Source organism: Lissotriton helveticus, chromosome 3_1, assembly GCF_964261635.1.
Source record: "Lissotriton helveticus chromosome 3_1, aLisHel1.1, whole genome shotgun sequence".
Taxonomy (NCBI): domain Eukaryota; kingdom Metazoa; phylum Chordata; class Amphibia; order Caudata; family Salamandridae; genus Lissotriton; species Lissotriton helveticus.
This window is the reverse complement of record NC_136061.1, coordinates 589638736-589664574: the sequence shown is the minus strand read 5'-3', so window position 1 is coordinate 589664574 and position 25839 is coordinate 589638736. Positions and strand designations below refer to the sequence as shown.

At 46.7% G+C, this 25839-nt stretch overlaps 1 protein-coding gene across 1 annotated transcript in view; it reads right to left on the bottom strand.

The window, feature by feature from the left end:
- The window catches only part of UNC80 (unc-80 subunit of NALCN channel complex), a 2761828-nt gene that overhangs the window by 115609 nt on the left and 2620380 nt on the right, over positions 1 to 25839 (bottom strand). The window contains exon 61 of the mRNA XM_078680564.1: positions 6767 to 6878. Coding sequence (XP_078536690.1) covers positions 6767 to 6878 — 112 coding nt within the window. The remainder of the gene's footprint in view (positions 1 to 6766; positions 6879 to 25839) is intronic.

The window sequence follows — 25839 nt, the reverse complement described above, 5'->3', positions numbered from 1 at the left end:
GGGCGCGCGAGTTATAGTTAACTATAACGGGGGAATTTCAATGGTTTTGTATGAGTGAAATGTCCAGCTAACTATAACATGTGTGAAACCTATGGTTTTTCAGTGAATTTCTAAGGTTTTTTAAATGCTAATTTTTAACTATAACGTGTGTGAAACCTATGGTTTTTTCAGTGTATATATATATATATAAATAAATATATATATATACGTATGTATGTATGAATGATTTACATCTTCTTTTAAAAACAGAACTCTTCCATCCTTTCCCATCACTCCCCCATCTGTCTCATTCCAAACCTTTCAGACTACTATTAACTCTCAAATATCCTTATTAAACATTCACCACTCCATTAGCCATCCTACACAACTAACAAGCACAAACAACCACTACTTACAAATATCTTACTATTTCCCCTTTACACATCCATTCATATCATACTATCCCTAATCCAACTCCTCCTTTCAAACTCATTCGTTTTACTCCTACTCCAAACTACTAAACATGCATTAAATCAATCACACAACCAATGCACAAGCAAAACAAAACAAACAAATAAAAATTACTAACCTACTAATCTTAGGTTCAGGATTAGCATGCTACTCGCCGAAAAAACACTTCAATTCCTCATCAGAGGTCATAAGAACAAGTTACTTACCTTCGATAACACTTTTTCTGGTGGTTACAGTATCTGCCTGTGGATTCCTCACCTTATGAATACCCCCTGTGCCAGCATTCCGCGGAATTTCTTTTCTAGGTCTCCCACGACGACGAGGACGTCACAATAGCACAGCTCTGCTCGCGACACCGTATGACATCATCGGAACCACAAAAGGACCACGTCGGCGTGCTGACATCAGTTCCACCTATTTTTTCAGTGCCACCGAGGCAAATTTGAGGACCGACACATTTTCAAATGTTTACATAGCATACCAAATATATACATATATAACCAATAGAGGTATAAAGATATAGCAACAGACTAAGCATTTCTCATAATCAAAACATAAGAATGAGTAAGACATATTAAAAAGTAACCATGTCAAAAAAATAAAGCCTTTTTGGTAGAAACAGGTGGACAACGGGGAGGCGGGTGGGACAGTGAGGAATTCACAGGTAGAAACTGTATCCACCAGAAAAAGCTTTACCGAATGTAAGTAACTTGTTCTTCTGATGGATACTTCTGCCTGTGGATTCCTCACCTTATGAAGAGATTCCCAAAGCCATACCTCTCCTGGAGGAGGGTGTCCACCTGACTAAACCAAAAAATCTTGCAAAACAGAACAAGCAAATGGCCATCCCGCCTAACCTCCAAGGAGTAATGCTTTGCAAAGGTGTAGAGGGAGGCCCAAGTTTCTACTTTACAAATATCAAGAACAGGAACACCTCTAGCCAATGCAGAAGAAGTAGACTTAGCTCTGATACCTTCAGGAGGATCCTTCTTGGCCAAGGCGTAGCAAATCTTAATGCACAAGATGATCCATCTGGAGAGCGTCCTCTTGTACACAGCTCTACACTTCATTTGTCCAATGTAGCCCACAAAGAGCTAATCATCCAGCCTCAGATCTCTTGTCTGATCCAAATAAAAGCTGACTGAGTCCAAACAATGCAGTCTCTCCTCCTCCTTGGAAGGGTGAGGGAGAGGATAGAAGGTAGGTAAAGTAATAAGTGTCCCATATAAAAAGGGGTAACCACCTTGGGAAGGAAAGCAGCCCTGGTCCTTAGAACCAACTTATCTGCATGAATGGTTAAGAAATTAGGTTTTGAACTAAGAGCCTGAAGCTCACTTACCCTCCTAGCTGAGGTAATGGCAATCAAGAAAAACGTTTTAAAAGAAAGAAGCCTCAACGGGCAAGTATGAAGAGGCTCAAACGGAGAACCCATTAAGAAGGTAAGAACGAGACTCAAATCACACGGAGGCATATTGAAAGGTGTGGGAGGGAACTTATTTGTAAGGCCCTTAATGAACCTCATGACAATGGGGGACTTAAATAAAGAAGGCTGGTCTGGCAAACATAGAAAAGCCTACAAAGCCGACAAATAGCCCTTACCAGTGGCCACAGCACAACCTTGCTGTGCCAAAGAAAGTGAAAAGTCCAGTATATTAGACAAACGGGCCTTCAAAGGGTCAATGTATCTCTCCCCACACCACTTAACAAATCTGGACCATCTGGAAGAGTAAACAGACTTAGTGGAGTGTCGCCTAAATGATAAAATAACATCCACTATATCCGGTGGAAGAGAGAATGAACTCAGGTTGCTCCGTTCAATCTCCTGGCATGAAGGTGAAGGCTCTGGAGGTGGGGGTGTAGAAGCTGCCCCTGCGACTGTGAGAGGAGGTCTGCCCTGAGAGGGAGATGGAGCAGCGGGTGCAATGAGAGGTGAAGTAGATCTGTGTACAACACCCTTCTTGGCCAATCCGGAGCAATCAAAATGACTTGGGCCTGGTCTTGGCGAATCTTCGTCAGAACCCGAGGAATCAAGGGTATGGGAGGAACGCATAAAGGAGTTGCGAGCTCCAATCCAATTGAAACGCGTCCCCCAGCGCTCCCTGTATCGGAAACTGGAGACTGCAGAACAACGGACAATGCACGTTCTCGCGAATGGCAAACAGGTCCAACCGAGGAGATCCCCACATCTGAAAGATGTGATGGGCCACCTGCGGATGAAACCGCAGGTGGTCCATCACATCTTTCAGTCGGCTGAGTAACGTCGACTGAGACTGTCCTCACGTACATTCAGAACACCGGACAGATGATTTGCAAACACACAAATCCGATGGCCCTGATCCCAGGACCAGAGTCACAGAGCCTCTCGGGCAGAGACAATACAACCCTACACCTCCCTGTTTGTTGACGTACCACATCGCGGTAGTGTTGTCCATCAGGGCCTGAACTGACTGACCGCGAAGGGAAGGAAGGAAAGCCTTTAGTGCCAAACGAATCGCCCGCAATTCCAGCAGGTTGATATGAAGCAACCTTTCCTCTGTAGACCTTTGATCCCCCAGATGAGCACCCCACCCTAAAGTGGAGGTATCCGTGATCACTGTGGCCACCGGCGTAGGAGGCTGAAAGGGCTTTCCTTGAGGCAGGTTGTCCTGCACACTCCACCAAGTCAGCTCCGCTGCAGTTTCTCTGGAGATTCTGATCTTCTCCCCGAGATCTCCATTGTGCTGATACCACTGCCAGCGGAGGCACCACTGGATTGCCCTCATGTGCCAGCGTGCATGACTGATGAACAGTATGCAGGAAGCAAATAGACCGAGCAGGCGAAGGACCTTCAGAATTGGAACAACCGCTCCATTGTGAAATAAAGGAATCATCTGCTGAATGTCGAGAATCCTCTTCGGAGGAGGGTATGATCGACACACAGAAGTGTCCAATATTGTCCCTATGAACAGGCTGCGCTGAGAAGGCACCAGGTGAGATTTGGGTACATTTATCGAGAAACCCAATTTGAACAACAGATGAGTTGTCCCCTGCAAGTGGCGCGTAACCAACTCTGGAGACTCTGCTTTCAACAGCCAGTCGTCCAGGTAGGGGAAAACAGGAACCCCATATCTTCTGAGATAAGCCGCTACCACCACCATCACCTTTGTAAAGACTCGAGACGTGGAAGTGAGACCGAACGGAAGAACCACAAACTGATAACGTTGCGATCCTACTGTGAACCGGAGATACTTCCGATTCGACTTCAGTATGGGAAGATGAAAATACCCATCCTGTAGATCGATGGACACCATCCAGTCTTCCTGTTGCAGCGCAAGAAGAACCTGAGCCAAGGTCAACATTTTGAACTTTTCCTGTCTGAGGTAAAGGTTCAAAATCCTGAGGTCCAGGATTGGCCTTAAACAACCGTCCTTTTTGGGGATCAGGAAATACCGGGAGTAGCAACCCTCACCCCTTTCCTGCTCCGGAACCACCTCAGTCGCACCTTTCTGTAGCAAGGTAAGAACCTCCTACTGTAAAAGCAGCAAGTGGTCCTCTGAGCACCAACCCTGGCGAGGAGGGTAAGGAGGAGCATACTCCAAAAAGGGAAGGGCGTACCCATTCTCTACAAGATTCAAGACCCAACGATCTGACGTTTTCAGTCTCCATTCTTGTAGAAAGAGGGACACCCGAACTCCAACCTGACCAACATGTTCTAAGATGGGAGATCTAGAACTGCTTTCCTGTTGTACCAACGGTGGCGGGAGGGGAAGTAGAGGAGGAGGAGGAGATTGTTGTCGAGCTGCTCCCCTGAGGCCTCTTTTATTCTTCCCTCTGTACGACTTGTACAAAGGATTCTGCTGTTGCTGGCCCAGTTGAGATTGCTGCCGGCCACGAAAGGAAGCAGATCTCCCAAAACCATGATACCACTTGTAGCCGTATACTCTGGACTGCACCTGGAGGCCCAGAGATCTTGCAGTAGCCCTGCTGTCTTTAAAACGCTCCAAGGCTGAGTCCGCCTTTGAACCAAAGAGTTTTGACCCATCAAAGGGCAAATCCAGCAGAGTCGCCTGAACATCAGGTGAGAAACCAGATGACCGAAGCCAAGCCTGTCTTCTTGCCGCCACAGAGGACCCCATCACACGAGCCACAGAGCCAGCAGTGTCCAGACCCGATTGAATCACCAGACGGGCCGCAGCCTGAGAACCTGAAAGGACCTCCAAGAAATTTCTCCGATCCTCCCCAGGCAATTTCGGAGCCAGCTGCATGACTAAATCCATCAAAGCATGGATATACCTTCCAAGAAGACAGGTTGCATTAGTGGATGTAAGAGCCATACTTGCAGAAGAGAATGCCTTCTTTGCCGCCTGCTCAATTTTTTTAGAATCCCTATCACCAAGAATGGTAGGGAAAGCACCAGAACATTGCTTCAAACAAGAAGCGTGGACAACCAAACTTTATGGTGTAGGATGTGATGACAAAAAAGCCAGATCCCCAGGAGCAGGCCTGTACCTTCTAGAGATGGAATGAGAACCTGCAGGAGCAGAGAAAGGCTTTTGTCACAGCTCCATTATTGGTTCCGTCAAAGCCTCGTAAAGGGAAGCAAGGGTTCAGAGGCTGAAGAAGCTGTATTAAGAACCTTTGTAAGGATATTAGATTTCACCTCAGCCAAGGGAAACTGCAAACCAAGCAAATCACCCGCCTTCTTTATTTCCACATGATAAGGAGCAATGTCTTGCACAACACTCAGGAGAAGTATCCAAGCCACTGGCCTCATGTAGACCTTCAAACTCATCCATAGACTCCACAATCTCTTCTTCCTCCTGATCCCGTACATATTCCTCCTCCTCAAAGAGCCTCTCCAACTCTCTCCTAGAGCGTTGTTTGGCGGCGCCACACGCAGCGCCGGTGAAGACATCAACGACGTCGAAGGAGGAGCCTCAGCTTCAACTTTCGACGTTGATCGAACTCGAGGCTGCGCTGACTCAACAACCGAAGGAGTCCGAGGAGCCGGAGTAGAGGAACTCGGTGCCGGGAAATGCCAAGCCGGAGTCGATGGTAAGAATGGCATAAAGGGTGCTTAAGGATAGATGTGAGGAACACCCAGGTTAAAGGCCAAAGGACCTACCGGGCCCGAAGGCGCACCGGATGGAGCAGAGGCCCTGGCAAACATGCCAAACACAGCATTAAGAAAATGTTAAGAGTCTGACCCAGGAGCAGGAAAAGCAGGATATGGAGCCGTACCTTCCTGAAGTGGAACCACCTGAGGTCGAACTGGAGGACCCAGAGCCAGTGACGGCGCCCGCTCATGTGAAGTCAACCTGCCTGGAGAAGATTCCCTAGGCATCGGAGACATCGTAGGAGCCAGAGAGCCTTCATGCAGCATAGGACCTTTCGAAGCTGGCGACCCCGGAACCGGAGATGGAACCGGCGTCACCTGAGGAGATGGAGATGGAGAGACTAAGTCCTTTCTTCGAAGCCGTACAGCCAGAGTTGGCGACCTCGAAGCCCTGGCCTTCGAAGAACGGTGCCGAGAGCCATGTCTCCTCCTAGACTTCTTATGCTTCCTTGACTTCGACGTATGGGAAGACGATGACTTTGCCCTTTTTTGACCCCTCTTCTCCTTTTTGGCTTTGGCCATAATCAGAATTGGCTTAACGCTCTTTGATGGCCTTAAAATTCATTTTCCTGCTTCTTCGGCATTCTTCGGCGTCGTGATCCGACGATAAGCATCAGAGGCAGTCTTCGTGCGGGTCCGTAATCGACTTATGCTCGCCGCACTCTCTGCAGGGTTTAAACCCAGTCTTCCTGGAAGTAGCCATCAGAAATGAACAAGGATACAAAGTTTTCTTCAAAGAAAATGGAGAGCCCCTAGAAAAACCGTTATGTGTCGACTGCGCAGAAAAAAGGGAACCGACGTCAGCACGCCGACGAGGTCCTTTTGTGGCACCGATGATGTCATACGGTGTCGCGAGCGGAGCCGTGCTATTGTGATGTACTCGTCGTCGTGGGAGAGCTAGGAATGAATTTCCGCGGAATTCTGGTACAAGGGGTATTCAGAAGGCGAGGAATCCACAGGCAGAAGTATCCATCAGAAATACATTTACAATTACAGTATTAATATCATAGCAGCAGTAGAAAGTGGAAATGCTCTTTACACCTCTTTCAAAGTAGTAATACATTTCAGTATCTCTCAGTTTTACACATGAAACAGGATTGTCAAGGATTGTCATGTCAACCCCATATTGAATCTGTTTAGGAACATGTACTTGCAGCTCTTCAATTATAATTGTGGAAAGGGAAAAAGGTATGATGTGATATAAAAATGCCTCATTCTCACCAAGAGGTTTGGCCTTAGGCTGGATACTTCGTCGTGTAGTTGAAAGCCGAGCCCCCTGGCGGCTTCTGGGTTCTGTCTGAGTCTTCTGACGTGACAGAAGAGGACGCCGAAGCTAAAGAAGATGAGTGGAATAGTAATATTAGAAAAAAGATAAAACTTTGTCCTTTTTAAATATCACCAATCCATCATTTACCCATGATTCTCAGGACATTAACAATACTTTATCTGAAGCCAATCTTAATGACACTCCTTACATGTTACAATCATAACACAAAAACGTTTCAAAGTCCCCTGGACAGAAAATATTTCCAGGATGAATTTCGTTTTGTATGGCACTTGCTTCATTGATGAATTAGGTGAATAATACTACCAGCATCAGAAAAAACGCAAGCTTGGCTGAATTTCCTAGAAGCTCAGGGATGAGAACCCATTTCCCATGCTTAATATTTCCTATTTCTCTAACAGGAAGCAATTCTTTCAATGGACTTATCCTGCTCGCCACCACTCTCTTTCACCTAGTGTCCCACTGGGATACATACCACTATGCTACTTAGTTTGTACATTAAATGCCTGTGAGTGCCAATTCATCAACAAGTCATTGTTCTTTATCAATAACATACAACTCTCAAGTTAATCTTGAAGTGTAATTGATTGGAAATAACCATAACCTCAAGTTATAGGGCTCTAGATCATGGATGTTCACTGTTTTCTAACCTCATCCCAATAAAGACTTGAGTTTATCCTTATTAAGGGTGGTGCACTCCCATCTCCAAGATTCATAAGCATGCATTTGAATGTGTTCCTAACCTGTACTTCAAATTTCCTAGGTTTTTCTATTTATTCAAACCTTTCCTTCAAGGAATATGAGAAGAATAAAGTTCAGACAGCCTGGTTCCAAATCAGCTTACTGTGCATACCCAAGCTGTTTCCTTCCACAAAGTAACTTTCACTCTAAGTCACCTACCCAACTTTGAGTTCTCATCCACCATAAAGCCTTCTGTACATTGCAAGTCTTTCCACTCAAATAAACTGGACTACTTGGTAATTAAAGGCACAACCCTCAAAAGGCAAACATGTAAACAGTAGATTAATGATGGCAAAATCTGAAATCCAAGAAGGTCAAAAAGAACAAACCTGCAAAAAGGCATTCTTTTCATCTGCTCCGACCGAGCCTATGGACTGACATTTCTCTGTACCTTTGGCTTGCTCATTCCTTATAGTGCTTTAGGGCAGATTTAAGACTTACCACTGCACCATATTGTCACTCGTGAATTAATTTCTCTTTTTGCGCCACATCGCTTTCATTTTTAACCCTTGATGCAGGCACATACTATATAGATGTTTAAAAATTCTAAATAAGAGTAATGGTGCTCGCTCTAGGACAGCTCTGCCAGGTAAGTGTGGAGATAAGCACAGCAAGCATTACTATTGAAATGCCCAGCAAAGTTTCAATGAACAATCAATTTTTTGATTTTTTTTTAAAGCGTCAGCAAGTTAATTTTGACAATTTAAGAGTAATTTTAGACCTTGAAGAAAGGAGGAGATAAGGACGTGGGAAAAATATATAAAAATGTATGACACTGTGTGTAAGTAAAGCAAGGTATAAAAGTGCACATGTTCTATTTAAGAGCTGCATAGATTTTAATTTTGGGGAAACAGTTCTATTGAAATGTCAAAATCAAAATATGGCTGACTGTGAGGAGCCTGATAATCGAGTCAGCCACTATATCTATTTGCTTATTCATAGGCGTATTCATGTTGTTCCATCAAACAGCTGCGTAAACTATAAATCATAGGAGGTCTGGCACTGTTCATTCTCATCAATTGTGATGCTTTATTCCTCGTGAATATTCCTATTTTGTGTGATAGACAGTTCGACTTGGCGATGCAGCAAGTGCAAGGTAAGTGTTTTTCTTTTTTAGGTCTCGGCCTAGAGACGCGCGAAGCGCGTTCTCGGCAGAGAACTATTGTAATCATGTCAGCCGCCAAAGCCGACAAAAGGAGACAAGAGCTGGGCACGCGCCCAGCAATCCTAATGGGAGAGGGAGCGACAAGTGCTGGCCACGCGCGGATTCAGTCGCGCGCACGCTCACGGCGCCAGCATCCCCGCCCCGCGCCGATCACTGCTCTCTTCCTGGCCGGCATCCAGAAGTTTCGCAAGGCAGTGAGGGCACCGAGAGGTAGGTGCTTGTTCAGAATGTTATGTCCTCTAATTGCATGGACTTGAGTGAGTAGTGAGTGCAGAGTGGTGAGTGCACAGTGGTGAGTAGTGAGTAGTGAGTGCAGAGTGCTGAGTGCAGAGTAGTGAGTAGTGAGTAGTAAGTGCAGAGTAGTGAGTGCAGAGTAGTGAGTGCAGAGTGCTGAGTGCAGAGTGCTGAGTGCAGATTAGTGAGTAGTGAGTGCAGAGTAGTGATTAGTGAGTGCAGAGTAGTGAGTGCAGAGTAATGAGTAGTGAGTGCAGAGTAGTGAGTAGTGAGTGCAGAGTAGTGAATGCAGAGTAGTGAGTAGTGAGTGCAGAGTAGTGAGTAGTGAGTAGTAAGTAGTGAGTGCAGAGTAGTGAGTGCAGAGTAGTGAGTAGAGAGTGCAGAGTAGTGAGTGCAGAGTAGTGAGTAGTGAGTGCAGAGTAGTGAGTAGTGAGTGCAGAGTATTGAGTGCAGAGTAGTGAGTAGTGAGTGCAGAGTAGTGAGTAGTGAGTGCAGAGTAGTGAATGCAGAGTAGTGAGTAGTGAGTGCAGAGTAGTGATTAGAGAGTGCAGAGTAGTGAGTAGTGAGCAGTGAGCAGTGAGTGCAGAGTAGTGAGTAGTGAGTGCAGAGAAGTGAGTAGTAAGTAGTGAGTGCAGAGTAGTGAGTAGTGAGTGCAGAGTGATGAGTGCAGAGTCGTGAGTAGTGAGGAGTGAGTGCAGAGTGGTGAGTAGTGAGTACTGAGTGCAGAGTAGTGAGTAGTGAGTGCAGAGTAGTGAGTGCAGAGTAGTGAGTGCAGAGTAGTGAGTAGTGAGTGCAGAGTAGTGAGTAGTGAGTGCAGAGTTGTGAGATAGTGAGTGCAGAGTAGTGAGTGCAGAGTAGTGAGTAGTGAGTGCAGAGTAGTGAGTAGTGAGTGCCGAGTAGTGAGTAGTAAGTAGTGAGTGCAGAGTAGTGAGTAGTGAGTGCAGACTAGTGAGTGCAGACTAGTGAGTGCAGAGTAGTGAGTGCAGAGTAGTGAGTAGTAAGTATAGAGTAGTGAGCAGTGAGTGCAGAGTAGTGAGTAGTGATTGCAGAGTAGTGAGTAGTGAGTGCAGAGTAGTGAGTAGTGAGTAGTGAGTGCAGAGTAGTGAGTACTGAGTAGTGAGTACAGAGTAGTGAGTAGTGAGTGCAGAGTGGTGAGTGCAGAGTGGTGAGGGCAGAGTGGTGAGTAGTGAGTGCAGAGTAGTGAGTAGTGAGTGCAGAGTAGTGAGTAGTGAGTAGTGAGTGCAGAGTAGTGAGTAGTGAGTGCAGAGTAGTGAGTAGTGAGTGCAGAGTAGTGAGTAGTGCGTGCAGAGTAGTGAGTAGTGAGTGCAGAGTAGTGAGTGCAGAGTAGTGAGTAGTGAGTGCAGAGTAGTGAGTACAGAGTAGTGAGTAGTGAGTGCAGAGTAGTGAGTAGTGAGTGCAGAGTAGTGAGTGCAGAGCAGTGAGTAGTGAGTGCAGAGTAGTGAGTAGTGAGTGCAGAGTAGTGAGTACAGAGTAGTGAGTAGTGAGTGCAGAGTAGTGAGTGCAGAGTAGTGAGTAGTGAGTGCAGAGTAGTGAGTAGTGAGTGCAGAGTAGTGAGTGCAGAGTAGTGAGTAGTGAGTGCAGAGTAGTGAGTAGTGAGTGCAGAGTAGTGAGTGCAGAGTAGTGAGTGCAGAGTAGTGAGTAGTGAGTGCAGAGTAGTGAGTAGTGAGTGCAGAGTAGTGAGTAGTGAGTGCAGAGTAGTGAGTAGTAAGTAGTGAGTGCAGAGTAGTGAGTAGTGAGTGCAGAGTAGTGAGTGCAGAGTAGTGAGTGCAGAGTAGTACGTAGTGAGTAGTGAGTGAAGAGTCGTGAGTGCAGAGTAGTGAGTAGTGAGTGCAGAGTAGTGAGTAGTGAGTGCAGAGTAGTGAGTGCAGAGTAGTGAGTGCAGAGTAGTGAGTGCAGAGTAGTGAGTAGTGAGTGCAGAGTAGTGAGTGCAGAGTAGTGAGTGCAGAGTAGAGAGTGCAGAGTAGTGGGTAGTGAGTGCAGAGTAGTGAGTGCAGAGTAGTGAGTGCAGAGTAGTGAGTAGTGAGTGCAGAGTAGTAAGTAGTGAGTGCAGAGTAGTGAGTGCAGAGTAGTGAGTAGTGAGTGCAGAGTAGTGAGAGGTGAGTAGTGAGTGCAGAGTAGTGAGTAGTGAGTGCAGAGTAGTGAGTGCAGAGTAGTGGGTAGTGAGTGCAGAGTAGTGAGTAGTGAGTGCAGAGTAGTGAGTAGTGAGTGCAGAGTAGTGAGTGCATATTAGTGAGTGCAGAGTAGTGAGTAGTGAGTAGTGAGTGCAGAGTAGTTAGTGCAGAGTAGTGAGTGCAGAGTAGTGAGTAGTGAGTAGTGAGTGCAGAGTAGTGAGTGCAGAGTAGTGAGTGCAGAGTAGTGAGTAGTGAGTGCAGAGTAGTAAGTAGTGAGTGCAGAGTAGTGAGTGCAGAGTAGTGAGTGCAGAGTAGTGAGTAGTGAGTGCAGAGTAGTGAGAGGATAGTAGTGAGTGCAGAGTAGTGAGTGCAGAGTAGTGAGAAGTGAGTGCAGAGTAGTGAGTGCAGAGTAGTGAGTAGTAAGTGCAGAGTAGTGAGTAGTGAATGCAGAGTAGTGAGTGGTGAGTACAGAGTAGTGAGTGCAGAGTAGTGAGTGCAGAGTAGTGAGTAGTGAGTGCAGAGTAGTGAGTGCAGAGTAGTGAGTAGTGAGTAGTGAGTGCAGAGTAGTGAGTGCAGAGTAGTGAGTGCAGATTAGTGAGTAGTGAGTGCAGAGTAGTGAGTAGTGAGTGCAGAGTAGTGAGTGCAGAGTAGTGAGTGGAGAGTAATGAGTGCAGAGTAGTGAGTGCAGAGTAGTGAGTAGTGAGTGCAGAGTAGTGAGTGCAGAGTAGTGAGTGCAGAGTAGTGAGTGCAGAGTAGTGAGTGCAGAGTAATGAGTAGTGAGTGCAGAGTAGTGAGTAGTGAGTGCAGAGCAGTAAGTGGTGAGTAGTGAGTGCAGAGTAGTGAGTACAGAGTAGTGAGTGCAGAGTAGTGAGTGCAGAGTAGTGAGTGCAGAGTAGTGAGTAGTGAGTGCAGAGTAGTGAGTAGTGAGTGCAGAGTAGTGAGGGCAGAGTAGTGAGTGCAGAGTAGTGAGGGCAGAGTAGTGAGGGCAGAGTAGTGAGTAGTGAGTGCAGAGTAGTGAGTAGTGAGTGCAGAGTAGTGAGTAGTGAGTGCAGAGTAGTGAGTAGTAAGTAGTTAGTGCAGAGTAGTGAGTAGTGAGTGCAGAGTAGTGAGTGCAGAGTAGTGAGTAGTGAGTACAGAGTAGTGAGTAGTGAGTGCAGAGTAGTGAGTGCAGAGTAGTGAGTGCAGAGTAGTGAGTGCAGAGTAGTGAGGGCAGAGTAGTGAGGGCAGAGTAGTGAGTGCAGAGTAGTGAGGGCAGAGTAGGGAGGGCTGAGTAGTGAGTAGTGAGTGCAGAGTAGTGAGTAGTGAGTGCAGAGTAGTGAGTGCAGAGTAGTGAGTGCAGAGTAGTGAGTAGTGAGTGCAGAGTAGTGAGTAGTGAGTGCAGAGTAGTGAGTAGTGAGTGCAGAGTAGTAAGTGGTGAGTAGTGAGTGCAGAGTAGTGAGTGCAGAGTAGTGAGTGCAGAGTAGTGAGTGCAGAGTAGTGAGTAGTGAGTGCAGAGTAGTGAGTAGTGAGTGCAGAGTAGTGAGTAGTGAGTGCAGAGTAGTGAGGGCAGAGTAGTGAGTGCAGAGTAGTGAGGGCAGAGTAGTGAGGGCAGAGTAGTGAGTAGTGAGTGCAGAGTAGTGAGTAGTGAGTGCAGAGTAGTGAGTAGTGAGTGCAGAGTAGTGAGTAGTGAGTGCAGAGTAGTGAGTAGTAAGTAGTGAGTGCAGAGTAGTGAGTAGTGATTGCAGAGTAGTGAGTGCAGAGTAGTGAGTGCAGAGTAGTGAGTAGTGAGTGCAGAGTAGTGAGTAGTGAGTGCAGAGTAGTGAGTGCAGAGTAGTGAGTGCAGAGTAGTGAGTGCAGAGTAGTGAGGGCAGAGTAGTGAGGGCAGAGTAGTGAGTGCAGAGTAGTGAGGGCAGAGTAGGGAGGGCTGAGTAGTGAGTAGTGAGTGCAGAGTAGTGAGTAGTGAGTGCAGAGTAGTGAGTGCAGAGTAGTGAGTGCAGAGTAGTGAGTGCAGAGTAGTGAGGGCAGAGTAGTGAGGGCAGAGTAGTGAGTAGAGAGTGCAGAGTAGTGAGGGCAGAGTAGTGAGTAGTGAGGGCAGAGTAGTGAGTAGTGAGTAGTGAGTGCAGAGTAGTGAGTAGTGAGTGCAGAGTAGTGAGTAGTGAGTGCAGAGTAGTGAGTGCAGAGTAGTGAGTAGTGAGTGCCGAGTAGTGAGTAGTGAGTGCAGAGTAGTGAGTAGTGAGTGCAGACTAGTGAGTGCAGAGTAGTGAGTGCAGAGTAGTGAGGGCAGAGTAGTGAGGGCAGAGTAGTGAGGGCAGAGTAGTGAGTAGTGAGTGCAGAGTAGTGAGTAGTGAGTGCAGAGTAGTGAGTAGTGAGTACAGAGTAGTGAGTAGTGAGTGCAGAGTAGTGAGTAGTAAGTAGTGAGTGCAGAGTAGTGAGTAGTGAGTGCAGAGTAGTGAGTGCAGAGTAGTGAGTGCAGAGTAGTGAGTAGTGAGTGCAGAGTAGTGAGTAGTGAGTGCAGAGTAGTGAGTGCAGAGTAGTGAGTGCAGAGTAGTGAGTGCAGAGTAGTGAGGGCAGAGTAGTGAGGGCAGAGTAGTGAGTGCAGAGTAGTGAGGGCAGAGTAGGGAGGGCTGAGTAGTGAGTAGTGAGTGCAGAGTAGTGAGTAGTGAGTGCAGAGTAGTGAGTAGTGAGTGCAGAGTAGTGAGTGCAGAGTAGTGAGTGCAGAGTAGTGAGGGCAGAGTAGTGAGTAGAGAGTGCAGAGTAGTGAGGGCAGAGTAGTGAGTAGTGAGGGCAGAGTAGTGAGTAGTGAGTAGTGAGTGCAGAGTAGTGAGTAGTGAGTGCAGAGTAGTGAGTAGTGAGTGCAGAGTAGTGAGTAGTGAGTGCCGAGTAGTGAGTAGTGAGTAGTGAGTGCAGAGTAGTGAGTAGTGAGTGCAGACTAGTGAGTGCAGAGTAGTGAGTGCAGAGTAGTGAGTAGTGAGTGCAGAGTGGTGAGTGTAGAGTGGTGAGTGCAGAGTGGTGAGTAGTGAGTGTAGAGTAGTGAGTAGTGAGTGCAGAGTAGTGAGTAGTGATTGCAGAGTAGTGAGTAGTGAGTCCAGAGTAGTGAGTAGTGAGTAGTGAGTGCAGAGTAGTGAGTACTGAGTAGTGAGTACGGAGTAGTGAGTGCAGAGTGGTGAGTGTAGAGTGGTGAGTGCAGAGTGGTGAGTAGTGAGTGCAGAGTAGTGAGTAGTGAGTGCAGAGTAGTGAGTAGTGAGTAGTGAGTGCAGAGTAGTGAGTAGTGAGTGCAGAGTAGTGAGTAGTGAGAGCAGAGTAGTGAGTAGTGAGTGCAGAGAAGTGAGTGCAGAGTAGTGAGTAGTGAGTGCAGAGAAGTGAGTGCAGAGTAGTGAGTGCAGAGTAGTGAGTGCAGAGTAGTGAGTAGTGAGTGCAGAGTAGTGAGTACAGAGTAGTGCGTAGTGAGTGCAGAGTAGTGAGTAGTGAGTGCAGAATAGTGCATGCAGAGCAGTGAGTAGTGAGTGCAGAGTAGTGAGTAGTGAGTGCAGAGTAGTGAGTACAGAGTAGTGAGTAGTGAGTGCAGAGTAGTGAGTGCAGAGTAGTGAGTAGTGAGTGCAGAGTAGTGAGTAGTGAGTGCAGAGTAGTGAGTAGTGAGTGCAGAGTAGTGAGTAGTGAGTGCAGAGTAGTGAGTAGTGAGTGCAGAGTAGTGAGTAGTGAGTGCAGAGTAGTGAGTGCAGAGTAGTGAGTAGTGAGTAGTGAGTGCAGAGTAGTGAGTAGTGAGTGCAGAGTAGTGAGGGCAGAGTAGTGAGTGCAGAGTAGTGAGGGCAGAGTAGTGAGTGCAGAGTAGTGAGTAGTGAGTGCAGAGTAGTGAGTAGTGAGTGCAGAGTAGTGAGTAATGAGTGCAGAGTAGTGAGTAGTAAGTAGTGAGTGCAGAGTAGTGAGTAGTGAGTGCAGAGTAGTGAGTGCAGAGTAGTGAGTAGTGAGTACAGAGTAGTGAGTAGTGAGTGCAGAGTGGTGAGTGCAGAGTAGTGAGTGCAGAGTAGTGAGTGCAGAGTAGTGAGGGCAGAGTAGTGAGGGCAGAGTAGTGAGTAGTAAGTAGTGAGTGCAGAGTAGTGAGTAGTGAGTGCAGAGTAGTGAGTGCAGAGTAGTGAGTAGTGAGTACAGAGTAGTGAGTAGTGAGTGCAGAGTGGTGAGTGCAGAGTAGTGAGTGCAGAGTAGTGAGTGCAGAGTAGTGAGGGCAGAGTAGTGAGGGCAGAGTAGTGATTGCAGAGTAGTGAGGGCAGAGTTGGGAGGGCTGAGTAGTGAGTAGTGAGTGCAGAGTAGTGAGTAGTGAGTGCAGAGTAGTGAGTAGTGAGTGCAGAGTAGTGAGTGCAGAGTAGTGAGTGCAGAGTAGTGAGTGCAGAGTAATGAGTGCAGAGTAATGAGTAGTGAGTGCAGAGTAGTGAATAGTGAGTGCAGAGTAGTAAGTGGTGAGTAGTGAGTGCAGAGTAGTGAGTGCAGAGTAGTGAGTGCAGAGTAGTGAGTGCAGAGTAGTGAGTAGTGAGTGCAGAGTAGTGAGTAGTGAGTGCAGAGTAGTGAGTAGTGAGTGCAGAGTAGTGAGGGCAGAGTAGTGAGTGCAGAGTAGTGAGGGCAGAGTAGTGAGGGCAGAGTAGTGAGTGCAGAGTAGTGAGTAGTGAGTGCAGAGTAGTGAGTAGTGAGTGCAGAGTAGTGAGTAGTAAGCAGTGAGTGCAGAGTAGTGAGTAGTGAGTGCAGAGTAGTGAGTGCAGAGTAGTGAGTAGTGAGTGCAGAGTAGTGAGTAGTGAGTGCAGAGTAGTGAGTGCAGAGTAGTGAGTGCAGAGTAGTGAGTGCAGAGTAGTGAGGGCAGAGTAGTGAGTGCAGAGTAGTGAGGGCAGAGTAGGGAGGGCTGCGTAGTGAGTAGTGAGTGCAGAGTAGTGAGTGCAGAGTAGTGAGTAGTGAGTGCAGAGTAGTGAGTGCAGAGTAGTGAGTGCAGAGTAGTGAGTGCAGAGTAGTGAGGGCAGAGTAGTGAGGGCAGAGTAGTGAGTAGAGAGTGCAGAGTAGTGAGGGCAGAGTAGTGAGTAGTGAGGGCAGAGTAGTGAGTAGTGAGTAGTGAGTGCAGAGGAGTGAGTAGTGAGTGCAGAGTAGTGAGTAGTGAGTGCAGAGTAGTGAGTGCAGAGTAGTGAGTGCCGAGTAGTGAGTAGTGAGTAGTGAGTGCAGAGTAGTGAGTAGTGAGTGCAGACTAGTGAGTGCAGAGTAGTGAGTGCAGAGTAGTGAGTGCAGAGTAGTGAGTAGTGAGTGTAGAGTAGTGAGTAGTGAGTGCAGAGTAGTGAGTAGTGATTGCAGAGTAGTGAGTAGTGAGTGCAGAGTAGTGAGTAGTGAGTAGTGAGTGCAGAGTAGAGAGTACTGAGTAGTGAGTACGGAGTAGTGAGTAGTGAGTGCAGAGTGGTGAGTGCAGAGTGGTGAGTAGTGAGTGCAGAGTAGTGAGTAGTGAGTAGTGAGTGCAGAGTAGTGAGTAGTGAGTGCAGAGTAGTGAGTAGTGAGTGCAGAGTAGTGAGTAGTGAGTGCAGAGAAGTGAGTGCAGAGTAGTGAGTAGTGAGTGCAGAGTAGTGAGTGCAGAGTAGTGAGTGCAGAGTAGTGAGTAGTGAGTGCAGAGTAGTGAGTACAGAGTAGTGAGTAGTGAGTGCAGAGTAGTGAGTGCAGAGTAGTGAGTGCAGAGCAGTGAGTAGTGAGTGCAGAGTAGTGAGTAGTGAGTGCAGAGTAGTGAGTACAGAGTAGTGAGTAGTGAGTGCAGAGTAGTGAGTAGTGAGTGCAGAGTAGTGAGTAGTGAGTGCAGAGTAGTGAGTAGTGAGTGCAGAGAAGTGAGTGCAGAGTAGTGAGTAGTGAGTGCAGAGTAGTGAGTGCAGAGTAGTGAGTGCAGAGTAGTGAGTGCAGAGTAGTGAGTACAGAGTAGTGAGTAGTGAGTGCAGAGTAGTGAGTGCAGAGTAGTGAGTGCAGAGCAGTGAGTAGTGAGTGCAGAGTAGTGAGTGCAGAGTAGTGAGTAGTGAGTGCAGAGTAGTGAGTAGTGAGTGCGGAGTAGTGAGTAGTGAGTGCAGAGTAGTGAGTAGTGAGTGCAGAGTAGTGAGTGCAGAGTAGTGAGTGCAGAGTAGTGAGTAGTGAGTGCAGAGTAGTGAGTAGCGAGTGCAGAGTAGTGAGTAGTGAGTGCAGAGTAGTGAGTAGTAAGTAGTGAGTGCAGAGTAGTGAGTAGTGAGTGCAGAGTAGTGAGTGCAGAGTAGTGAGTGCAGAGTAGTAGGTAGTGAGTAGTGAGTGCAGAGTCGTGAGTGCAGAGTAGTGAGTAGTGAGTGCAGAGTAGTGAGTGCAGAGTAGTGAGTAGTGAGTGCAGAGTAGTGAGTGCAGAGTAGTGAGTGCAGAGTAGTGAGTGCAGAGTAGTGAGTAGTGAGTGCAGAGTAGTGAGTGCAGAGTAGTGAGTGCAGAGTAGAGAGTGCAGAGTAGTGGGTAGTGAGTGCAGAGTAGTGAGTGCAGAGTAGTGAGTGCAGAGTAGTTAGTGCAGAGTAGTGAGTAGTGAGTGCAGAGTAGTAAGTAGTGAGTGCAGAATAGTGAGTGCAGAGTAGTGAGTAGTGAGTGCAGAGTAGTGAGAGGTGAGTAGTGAGTGCAGAGTAGTGAGTAGTGAGTGCAGAGTAGTGAGTGCAGAGTAGTGGGTAGTGAGTGCAGAGTAGTGAGTGCAGAGTAGTGAGTAGTGAGTGCAGAGTAGTGAGTGCAGAGTAGTGAGTAGTGAGTGCAGAGTAGTGAGTAGTGAGTGCAGAGTAGTTAGTGCAGAGTAGTGAGTGCAGAGTAGTGAGTAGTGAGTAGTGAGTGCAGAGTAGTGAGTGCAGAGTAGTGAGTAGTGAGTGCAGAGTAGTAAGTAGTGAGTGCAGAGTAGTGAGTGCAGAGTAGTGAGTAGTGAGTGCAGAGTAGTGAGAGGATAGTAGTGAGTGCAGAGTAGTGAGTGCAGAGTAGTGAGAAGTGAGTGCAGAGTAGTGAGTGTAGAGTAGTGAGTAGTAAGTGCAGAGTAGTGAGTAGTGAATGCAGAGTAGTGAGTAGTGAGTACAGAGTAGTGAGTAGTGAGTGCAGAGTAGTGAGTGCAGAGTAGTGAGTAGTGAGTGCAGAGTAGTGAGTAGTGAGTGCAGAGTAGTGAGTAGTGAGTAGTGAGTGCAGAGTAGTGAGTTCAGAGTAGTGAGTAGTGAGTGCAGAGTAGTGAGTGCAGAGTAGTGAGTGCAGAGTAGTGAGTAGTGAGTGCAAAGTAGTGAGTAGTGAGTGCAGAGTAGTGAGTAGTGAGTAGTGAGTGCAGAGTAGTGAGTGCAGAGTAGTGAGTAGTGAGTGCAGATTAGTGAGTAGTGAGTGCAGAGTAGTGAGTAGTGAGTGCAGAGTAGTGAGTGCAGAGTAGTGAGTGCAGAGTAGTGAGTGGAGAGTAATGAGTGCAGAGTAGTGATTGCAGAGTAGTGAGTAGTGAGTGCAGAGTAGTGAGTGCAGAGTAGTGAGTGCAGAGTAATGAGTAGTGAGTGCAGAGTAGTGAGTAGTGAGTGCAGAGTAGTAAGTGGTGAGTAGTGAGTGCAGAGTAGTGAGTGCAGAGTAGTGAGTGCAGAGTAGTGAGTGCAGAGTAGTGAGTGCAGAGTAGTGAGTAGTGAGTGCAGAGTAGTGAGTAGTGAGTGCAGAGTAGTGAGTAGTGAGTGCAGAGTAGTGAGGGCAGAGTAGTGAGTGCAGAGTAGTGAGGGCAGAGTAGTGAGGGCAGAGTAGTGAGGGCAGAGTAGTGAGTAGTGAGTGCAGAGTAGTGAGTAGTGAGTGCAGAGTAGTGAGTAGTGAGTGCAGAGTAGTGAGTAGTGAGTGCAGAGTAGTGAGTAGTAAGTAGTGAGTGCAGAGTAGTGAGTAGTGAGTGCAGAGTAGTGAGTGCAGAGTAGTGAGTAGTGAGTGCAGAGTAGTGAGTGCAGAGTAGTGAGTGCAGAGTAGTGAGGGCAGAGTAGTGAGGGCAGAGTAGTGAGGGCAGAGTAGGGAGGGCTGAGTAGTGAGTAGTGAGTGCAGAGTAGTGAGTAGTGAGTGCAGAGTAGTGAGTAGTGAGTGCAGAGTAGTGAGTGCAGAGTAGTGAGTGCAGAGTAATGAGTGCAGAGTAGTGAGTGCAGAGTAGTGAGGGCAGAGTAGTGAGTGCAGAGTAATGAGTAGTGAGTGCAGAGTAGTGAGTAGTGAGTGCAGAGTAGTAAGTGGTGAGTAGTGAGCGCAGAGTAGTGAGTGCAGAGTAGTGAGTAGTGAGTGCAGAGTAGTGAGTAGTGAGTAGTGAGTGCAGAGTAGTGAGTAGTGAGTGCAGAGTAGTGAGGGCAGAGTAGTGAGTGCAGAGTAGTGAGGGCAGAGTAGTGAGGGCAGAGTAGTGAGGGCAGAGTAGTGAGTAGTGAGTGCAGAGTAGTGAGTAGTGAGTGCAGAGTAGTGAGTAGTGAGTGCAGAGTAGTGAGTAGTGAGTGCAGAGTAGTGAGTAGTAAGTAGTGAGTGCAGAGTAGTGAGTAGTGAGTGCAGAGTAGTGAGTGCAGAGTAGTGAGTGCAGAGTAGTGAGGGCAGAGTAGTGAGGGCAGAGTAGTGAGTGCAGAGTAGTGAGGGCAGAGTAGGGAGGGCTGAGTAGTGAGTAGTGAGTGCAGAGTAGTGAGTAGTGAGTGCAGAGTAGTGAGTAGTGAGTGCAGAGTAGTGAGTGCAGAGTAGTGAGTGCAGAGTAGTGAGTGCAGAGTAGTGAGGGCAGAGTAGTGAGGGCAGAGTAGTGAGTAGATAGTGCAGAGTAGTGAGGGCAGAGTAGTGAGTAGTGAGGGCAGAGTAGTGAGTAGTGAGTAGTGAGTAGTGAGTGCAGAGTAGTGAGTAGTGAGTGCCGAGTAGGGAGTGCAGAGTAGTGCGTGCAGAGTAGTGAGTGCAGAGTAGTGAGTAGTGAGTGCAGAGTAGTGAGTAGTGAGTGCAGAGTAGTGAGTGCAGAGTAGTGAGTGCAGAGTAGTGAGTAGTGAGTGCAGAGTAGTGAGTGCAGAGTAGGGAGTGCCGAGTAGTGAGTGCCGAGTAGTGAGTGCCGAGTAGTGAGTGCAGAGTAGTGAGTGCAGAGTAGTGAGTGCAGAGTAGTGAGTGCAGAGTAGTGAGTAGTGAGTGCAGAGTAGTGAGTGCAGAGTAGTGAGTAGTGAGTGCAGAGTAGTGAGTGCAGAGTAGTGAGTAGTGAGTGCAGAGTAGTGAGTAGTGAGTGCAGAGTAGTGAGTAGTGAGTGCAGAGTAGTGAGTAGTGAGTGCAGAGTAGTGAGTGCAGAGTAGTGAGTAGTGAGTGCAGAGTAGTGAGTAGTGAGTGCAGAGTAGTGAGTAGTAAGTAGTGAGTGCAGAGTAGTGAGTAGTGAGTGCAGAGTAGTGAGTGCAGAGTAGTGAGTAGTGAGTGCAGATTAGTGTGTGCAGAGTAGTGAGTAGTTAGTGCAGAGTAGTGAGTGCAGAGTAGTGAGTGCAGAGTAGTGAGTAGTGAGTGCAGAGTAGTGAGTGCAGAGTAGTGAGTAGTGAGTGCAGAGTAGTGAGTGCAGAGTAGTGAGTGCAGAGTAGAGAGTAGTGAGTGCAGAGTAGTGAGTAGTGAGTGCAGAGTAGTGAGTGCAGAGTAGTGAGTAGTGAGTGCAGAGTAGTAAGTAGTGAGTGCAGAGTAGTGAGTGCAGAGTAGTGAGTGCAGAGTAGTGAGTAGTGAGTGCAGAGTAGTGAGTGCAGAGTAGCGAGTAGTGAGCTCAGAGTAGTGAGTGCAGAGTAGTGAGTGGTGAGTGCAGAGTAGTGAGTAGTGAGTGCAGAGTAGTGAGTAGTGAGTGCAGACTAGTGAGTGTCGAGTAGTGAGTAGTGAGTGCAGAGTAGTGAGTAGTGAGTGCAGAGTAGTGAGTAGTGAGTGCAGAGTAGTGAGTGCAGAGTAGTGAGTGCAGAGTAGTGAGTGCAGAGTAGTGAGTGCAGAGTAGTGAGTAGTGAGTGCAGAGTAGTGAGTAGTGAGTGCAGAGTAGTGAGTGTAGAGTAGTGAGTGCAGAGTAGTGAGTAGTGAGTGCAGATTAGTGAGTAGTGAGTGCAGAGTAGTGAGTAGTGAGTGCAGAGTAGTGAGTGCAGAGTAGTGAGTAGTGAGTGCAGAGTAGTGAGTGCAGAGTAGTGAGTGCATAGTGAGTGCAGAGTAGTGAGTAGTGAGTGCAGAGTAGTGAGTGCAGAGTAGTGAGTAGTGAGTAGTGAATGCAGAGTAGTGAGCAGTGAGTGCAGAGTAGTGAGTGCAGAGTAGTGAGTGCAGAGTAGTGAGTGCAGAGTAGTGAGTGCAGAGTAATGAGTAATGAGTAGTGAGTGCAGAGTAGTGAGTAGTGAGTGCAGAGTAGTGAGTGCAGAGTAGTGAGTGCAGAATAGTGAGTGCAGAGTAGTGAGTAGTGAGTTCAGAGTAGTGATTTGTGAGTAGTGAGTGCAGAGTAGTGAGTAGTGAGGGCAGAGTAGTGAGTGCAGAGTAGTGAGGGCAGAGTAGTGAGGGCAGAGTAGTGAGTAGTGAGTGCAGAGTAGTGAGTAGAGAGTAGTGAGTAGTGAGTGCAGAGTAGTGAGTGCAGAGTAGTGAGTGCAGAGTAGTGAGGGCGGAGTAGTGAGGGCGGAGTAGTGAGGGCAGAGTAGTGAGGGCAGAGTAGTGAGGGCAGAGTAGGGAGGGCTGAGTAGTGAGTAGTGAGTGCAGAGTAGTGAGTAGTGAGTGCAGAGTAGTGAGTAGTGAGTGCAGAGTAGTGAGTGCAGAGTAGTGAGTGCAGAGTAGTGAGGGCAGAGTAGTGCGGGCAGAGTAGTGAGTAGTGAGTAGAGAGTGCAGAGTAGTGAGGGCAGAGTAGTGAGTAGTGAGGGCAGAGTAGTGAGTAGTGAGTAGTGAGTGCAGAGTAGTGAGTAGTGAGTGCAGAGTAGTGAGTAGTGACTGCAGAGTAGTGAGTAGTGAGTGCCGAGTAGCGAGTGCCGAATAGTGAGTGCAGAGTAGTGCGTGCAGAGTAGTGAGTGCAGAGTAGTGAGTAGTGAGTGCAGAATAGTGAGTGCAGAGTAGTGAGTGCAGAGTAGCGAGTAGTGAGTGCAGAGTAGTGAGTGCAGAGTAGTGAGTAGTGAGTGCCGAGTAGTGAGTGCCGAGTAGTGAGTGCCGAGTAGTGAATGCAGAGTAGTGAGTGCAGAGTAGTGAGTGCAGAGTGCAGAGTAGTGAGTGCAGAGTAGTGAGTGCAGAGTAGTGAGTGCAGAGTAGTGAGTGTGCAGAGTAGTGAGTGTGCAGAGTAGTGAGTGTGCAGAGTAGTGAGTGTGCAGAGTGAGTGTGCAGAGTGAGTGTGCAGAGTTGTGAGTACACAGTGTGAAGTGTGTGAGTGTGTAGGGTGAGCAGTGTGTGAGCGTGCAGGGTTAACAGTCTGTGAGCGTGTAGGGTGAGCAGTGTGTGAGCGTGCAGGGTGAACATTGTGTGAGCGTGCAGGGTGAACAGTTTGTGAGTGTGCAAGGTGAACAGTTTGTGAGTGTGCAGGGTGAACAATTCCAATCCAAACCACATAATTCCATTACACACCACATGCATACACTCCATAACACATGGCTAAAAGACATTGCCATTTACAATGCCATTAGCTCTAACTCAAATAAATCCGAGACCTATTGCATTTCCATAGCTTGTTTTAAATTTAATTTTCTCTCGTCTTTGTCTGTCGACTTCCTCTCCCACCCCGCCTCACCGCTCTTACCTGCACCGGCCGCTCCTGTGGAGCACAATATTAGTTCTTCGAGGCGGATGGTCATTGATTGACTATCCCAAGGTTCTGTTTGGAGGCTGCTTCACTTACAACACCTTCCTCGTAGTAATAATTGCCTCATTTTGGTTCAACTACAACCCGTTTGCTGGCAACACACACAACCTTTTTTTCCTTCCTTCTGTTAATGTGGATATCGATGCATAAATTGATGAAAATGAAATCTCATCCTAATTAACGAAATCACCCCTTGTGAAAACCACGCCAAGAAGATTCACAAAGAAACGTTATTCCAACACAGTGGAGACCGTATGCACTGGTTACGTTGTGAATTAGCTACAGAACTCTTTGTGAAAGAATACAAGTACACTGTTTGGATTGTGGTTCTCTGTTCTGTAGTGTTCTCCTCTTCTTCCCTCCATGCATTCGTTATTTAAAGAACCATCCAATCTACAAATTCCTATGTACTGTTGTCTTTAGTCAAATACAGCAAGTCTTATTGGTTGCTCATTGCAAAAAAATCAACCTAAAAAAAGCCAACTGATTGGTACTTAGTAAAGCTTGCCTTTGTGAACGGATTTGGATGGAAACTGGTAAACTCTTGTATCGCATAGGGCTTTGGGCTGACCTACCGGAGGGTGAACTGTTGCACAGGAATATCAGCACTGCTGCCATGTACTAAATCAGAATGTTTTAAATAAATCATTCTGTAGTTTTGTGGTTTTATCCCCAGAGAGACTACTGTAACAGGCATAAACCATGTCTTCTTTTACTCATTTAAGAGGCACCCATTGTGTTACCGATATCTGTACCACACCTGGTACTGTGCCAGTCCTACCTAATCGCAGAGTACACCATGCGAGAAAGACAGTGTGAATAACATATCTCCATTTTCTCCAGCTACCATAAGCAAGTTCTCATCCTGTGCTAGCAGGAATTGAATGAGTACAAGTTTGTTAGGTAGAAAAAACTGTTTCTGAAATGGGCAACCTCAGAGAAAAGCAGTTTAAAATCATGTTTCTTTTAAAGTCAGGTAACAACCGCTTTGTAAGCTGTATCACCAGAAACATTCCTTTAAATAGAAAGCAGTGAAAAATCTACTTGCACAGAAAATAGCCCAGGGAAAAGCTTTGATTCTGACTTGATTGGATTTTAAGAGAGAAGCACATTGTATTTTTCATCGTTCAGTGTCAGTGCAGAGAATGAGCTGATGACAAGATGCACCCTTCTAATTGTAAGACTGCACACCAAACTTGCAAACATACTCATGCGGCTGAACTAACCCATCCTAAAACCTCAGAAGTTCATATTAATCTTTGTGAATGACTGTAAGCTTCCCTCCAACATTTTCACTGAGTCAATCTCTAATATTTCCTGTAAAATATTAAAAGCCTGAGGACCACTGTGTGCTCATCAAACATAAAAGGTCATATCACATTCTAAGCAAAGGCTAGTATGATTTCATTCCAGTTGGTCACAAAAAAATGTCAGCAGTAGCTGCAAGTAGTAAATGGGCTGATCCCTGTTAGAACCCTTCCCTACTACATTTCTACAACGGCGTTCACCATTTCTTGCAGAGGACACTATACAGCTATCTAATAATTGTTTATCCTCAAGAGAAATGAAGGGTAAAGAAGTCATAGCAAGTCATTATTGAAGGAACCCTCACTATATGCTAGTGATCTGAATAACTTTGGGTCTATCTGTTTATTGCCTTATTTCTCTAAGAAAGAATAAAATACTTACAAATGCCCAAAGAGTGTTGAGAAATTTGTGACAGACTAGAATCTTTTAAAGCCATTTTATGCCCAGTAAAATGGACAGAGCTGGTGGCCTTGTCTATAATGGATGACTTGAGATGCAAGGTGGATAGCGATAGTGTCAGAGCCTTGGTCTTTCAGGTCCTATCAGCGGCGTTTGACACCATTGACCATGCCATTCTCGTGAAACGATGCAGACTTTAAAAGCAACATGCCTAGTTGGGCTACGCTCCTTTCTATCTAACTCAGTAGGCCAGTTTCTCTATTTTCACATATAACCAAGAAGAGTTATACTAGGGTTTTCTACGAGGCCTGATTGTGCCACCTGCTTTGTTTGACATACACATGCAGCCTCTTACCCATTTCTACTACGAGTGGGTCCATTATTTTAATATGTACGCTGATTACATGAATCTCATTGTCAGCTTCCCCCAGGAATCTAATCAGCAATCAGGGGATCAGCTATTGTATTCTCTGTTTGACACCTTAGCCTATGACAGACAGTGGATGGTTGTCATTTTTCTGCAACTCAGCGCCTTAAAAATGGAGGTGTTGCTTACATCCACATCCTGCTCAGTTTCAAGTAATGAACTCTAGCCTACAGCAATGGTACAATTCCCCTTGCTTGCAAAATCAACATTAATTGTACACATTCCCATGGATCAAAATATTGAATTGGATATTGAAGCAGCCAAGGTAGTGAAGACCTGTAGTTTTCTCCTGAAGCTTTTAAAAATAATATTCCAGTTTGTCAAAGACTGCATATACCATCCAGTTATACATTCAGCAGTGTTAAGATTGCAGAAAATCCATTGATCTAGCTGCTTCAGATACATTTCTGCACCAACTCTAATTTATACAAAACATGGCTGCTGTTAATAGCAAGTCTCTCTAGAAGAGCTCAATCTCTGCCACTCTTGAATCACAACTTTTGTCCAGTGTGGAAACAGGTAATTTGTAAAGCCATGACAATCAGCTGCAAAGTTGTGTATCAGGATCCCCCAGGTGCGCATCATAGACTGCAGTAGATCTTCCAGACACAGTTGAGGCTTTGCTGGAGGGCAGGAGACCACATCCCAAGCCTCCCTTGCTGCCGTCACGTCTGCCCTCAGAAGCTGGAGTGCCAAAAAGAAGGCAGGTCAGGTTGGTTTCGGTGTCTGGCAGAAGTGTCAGATGAGTTCTTACCATATAGGTTTTAAATTACATAGATATATTGAAAATGGTGAAACGGAAAAATATGGGGAATTAAACCAGATCCTTGTAGTAACCTTGAGAACCTTGGGGATACTAGCCGAAGGGG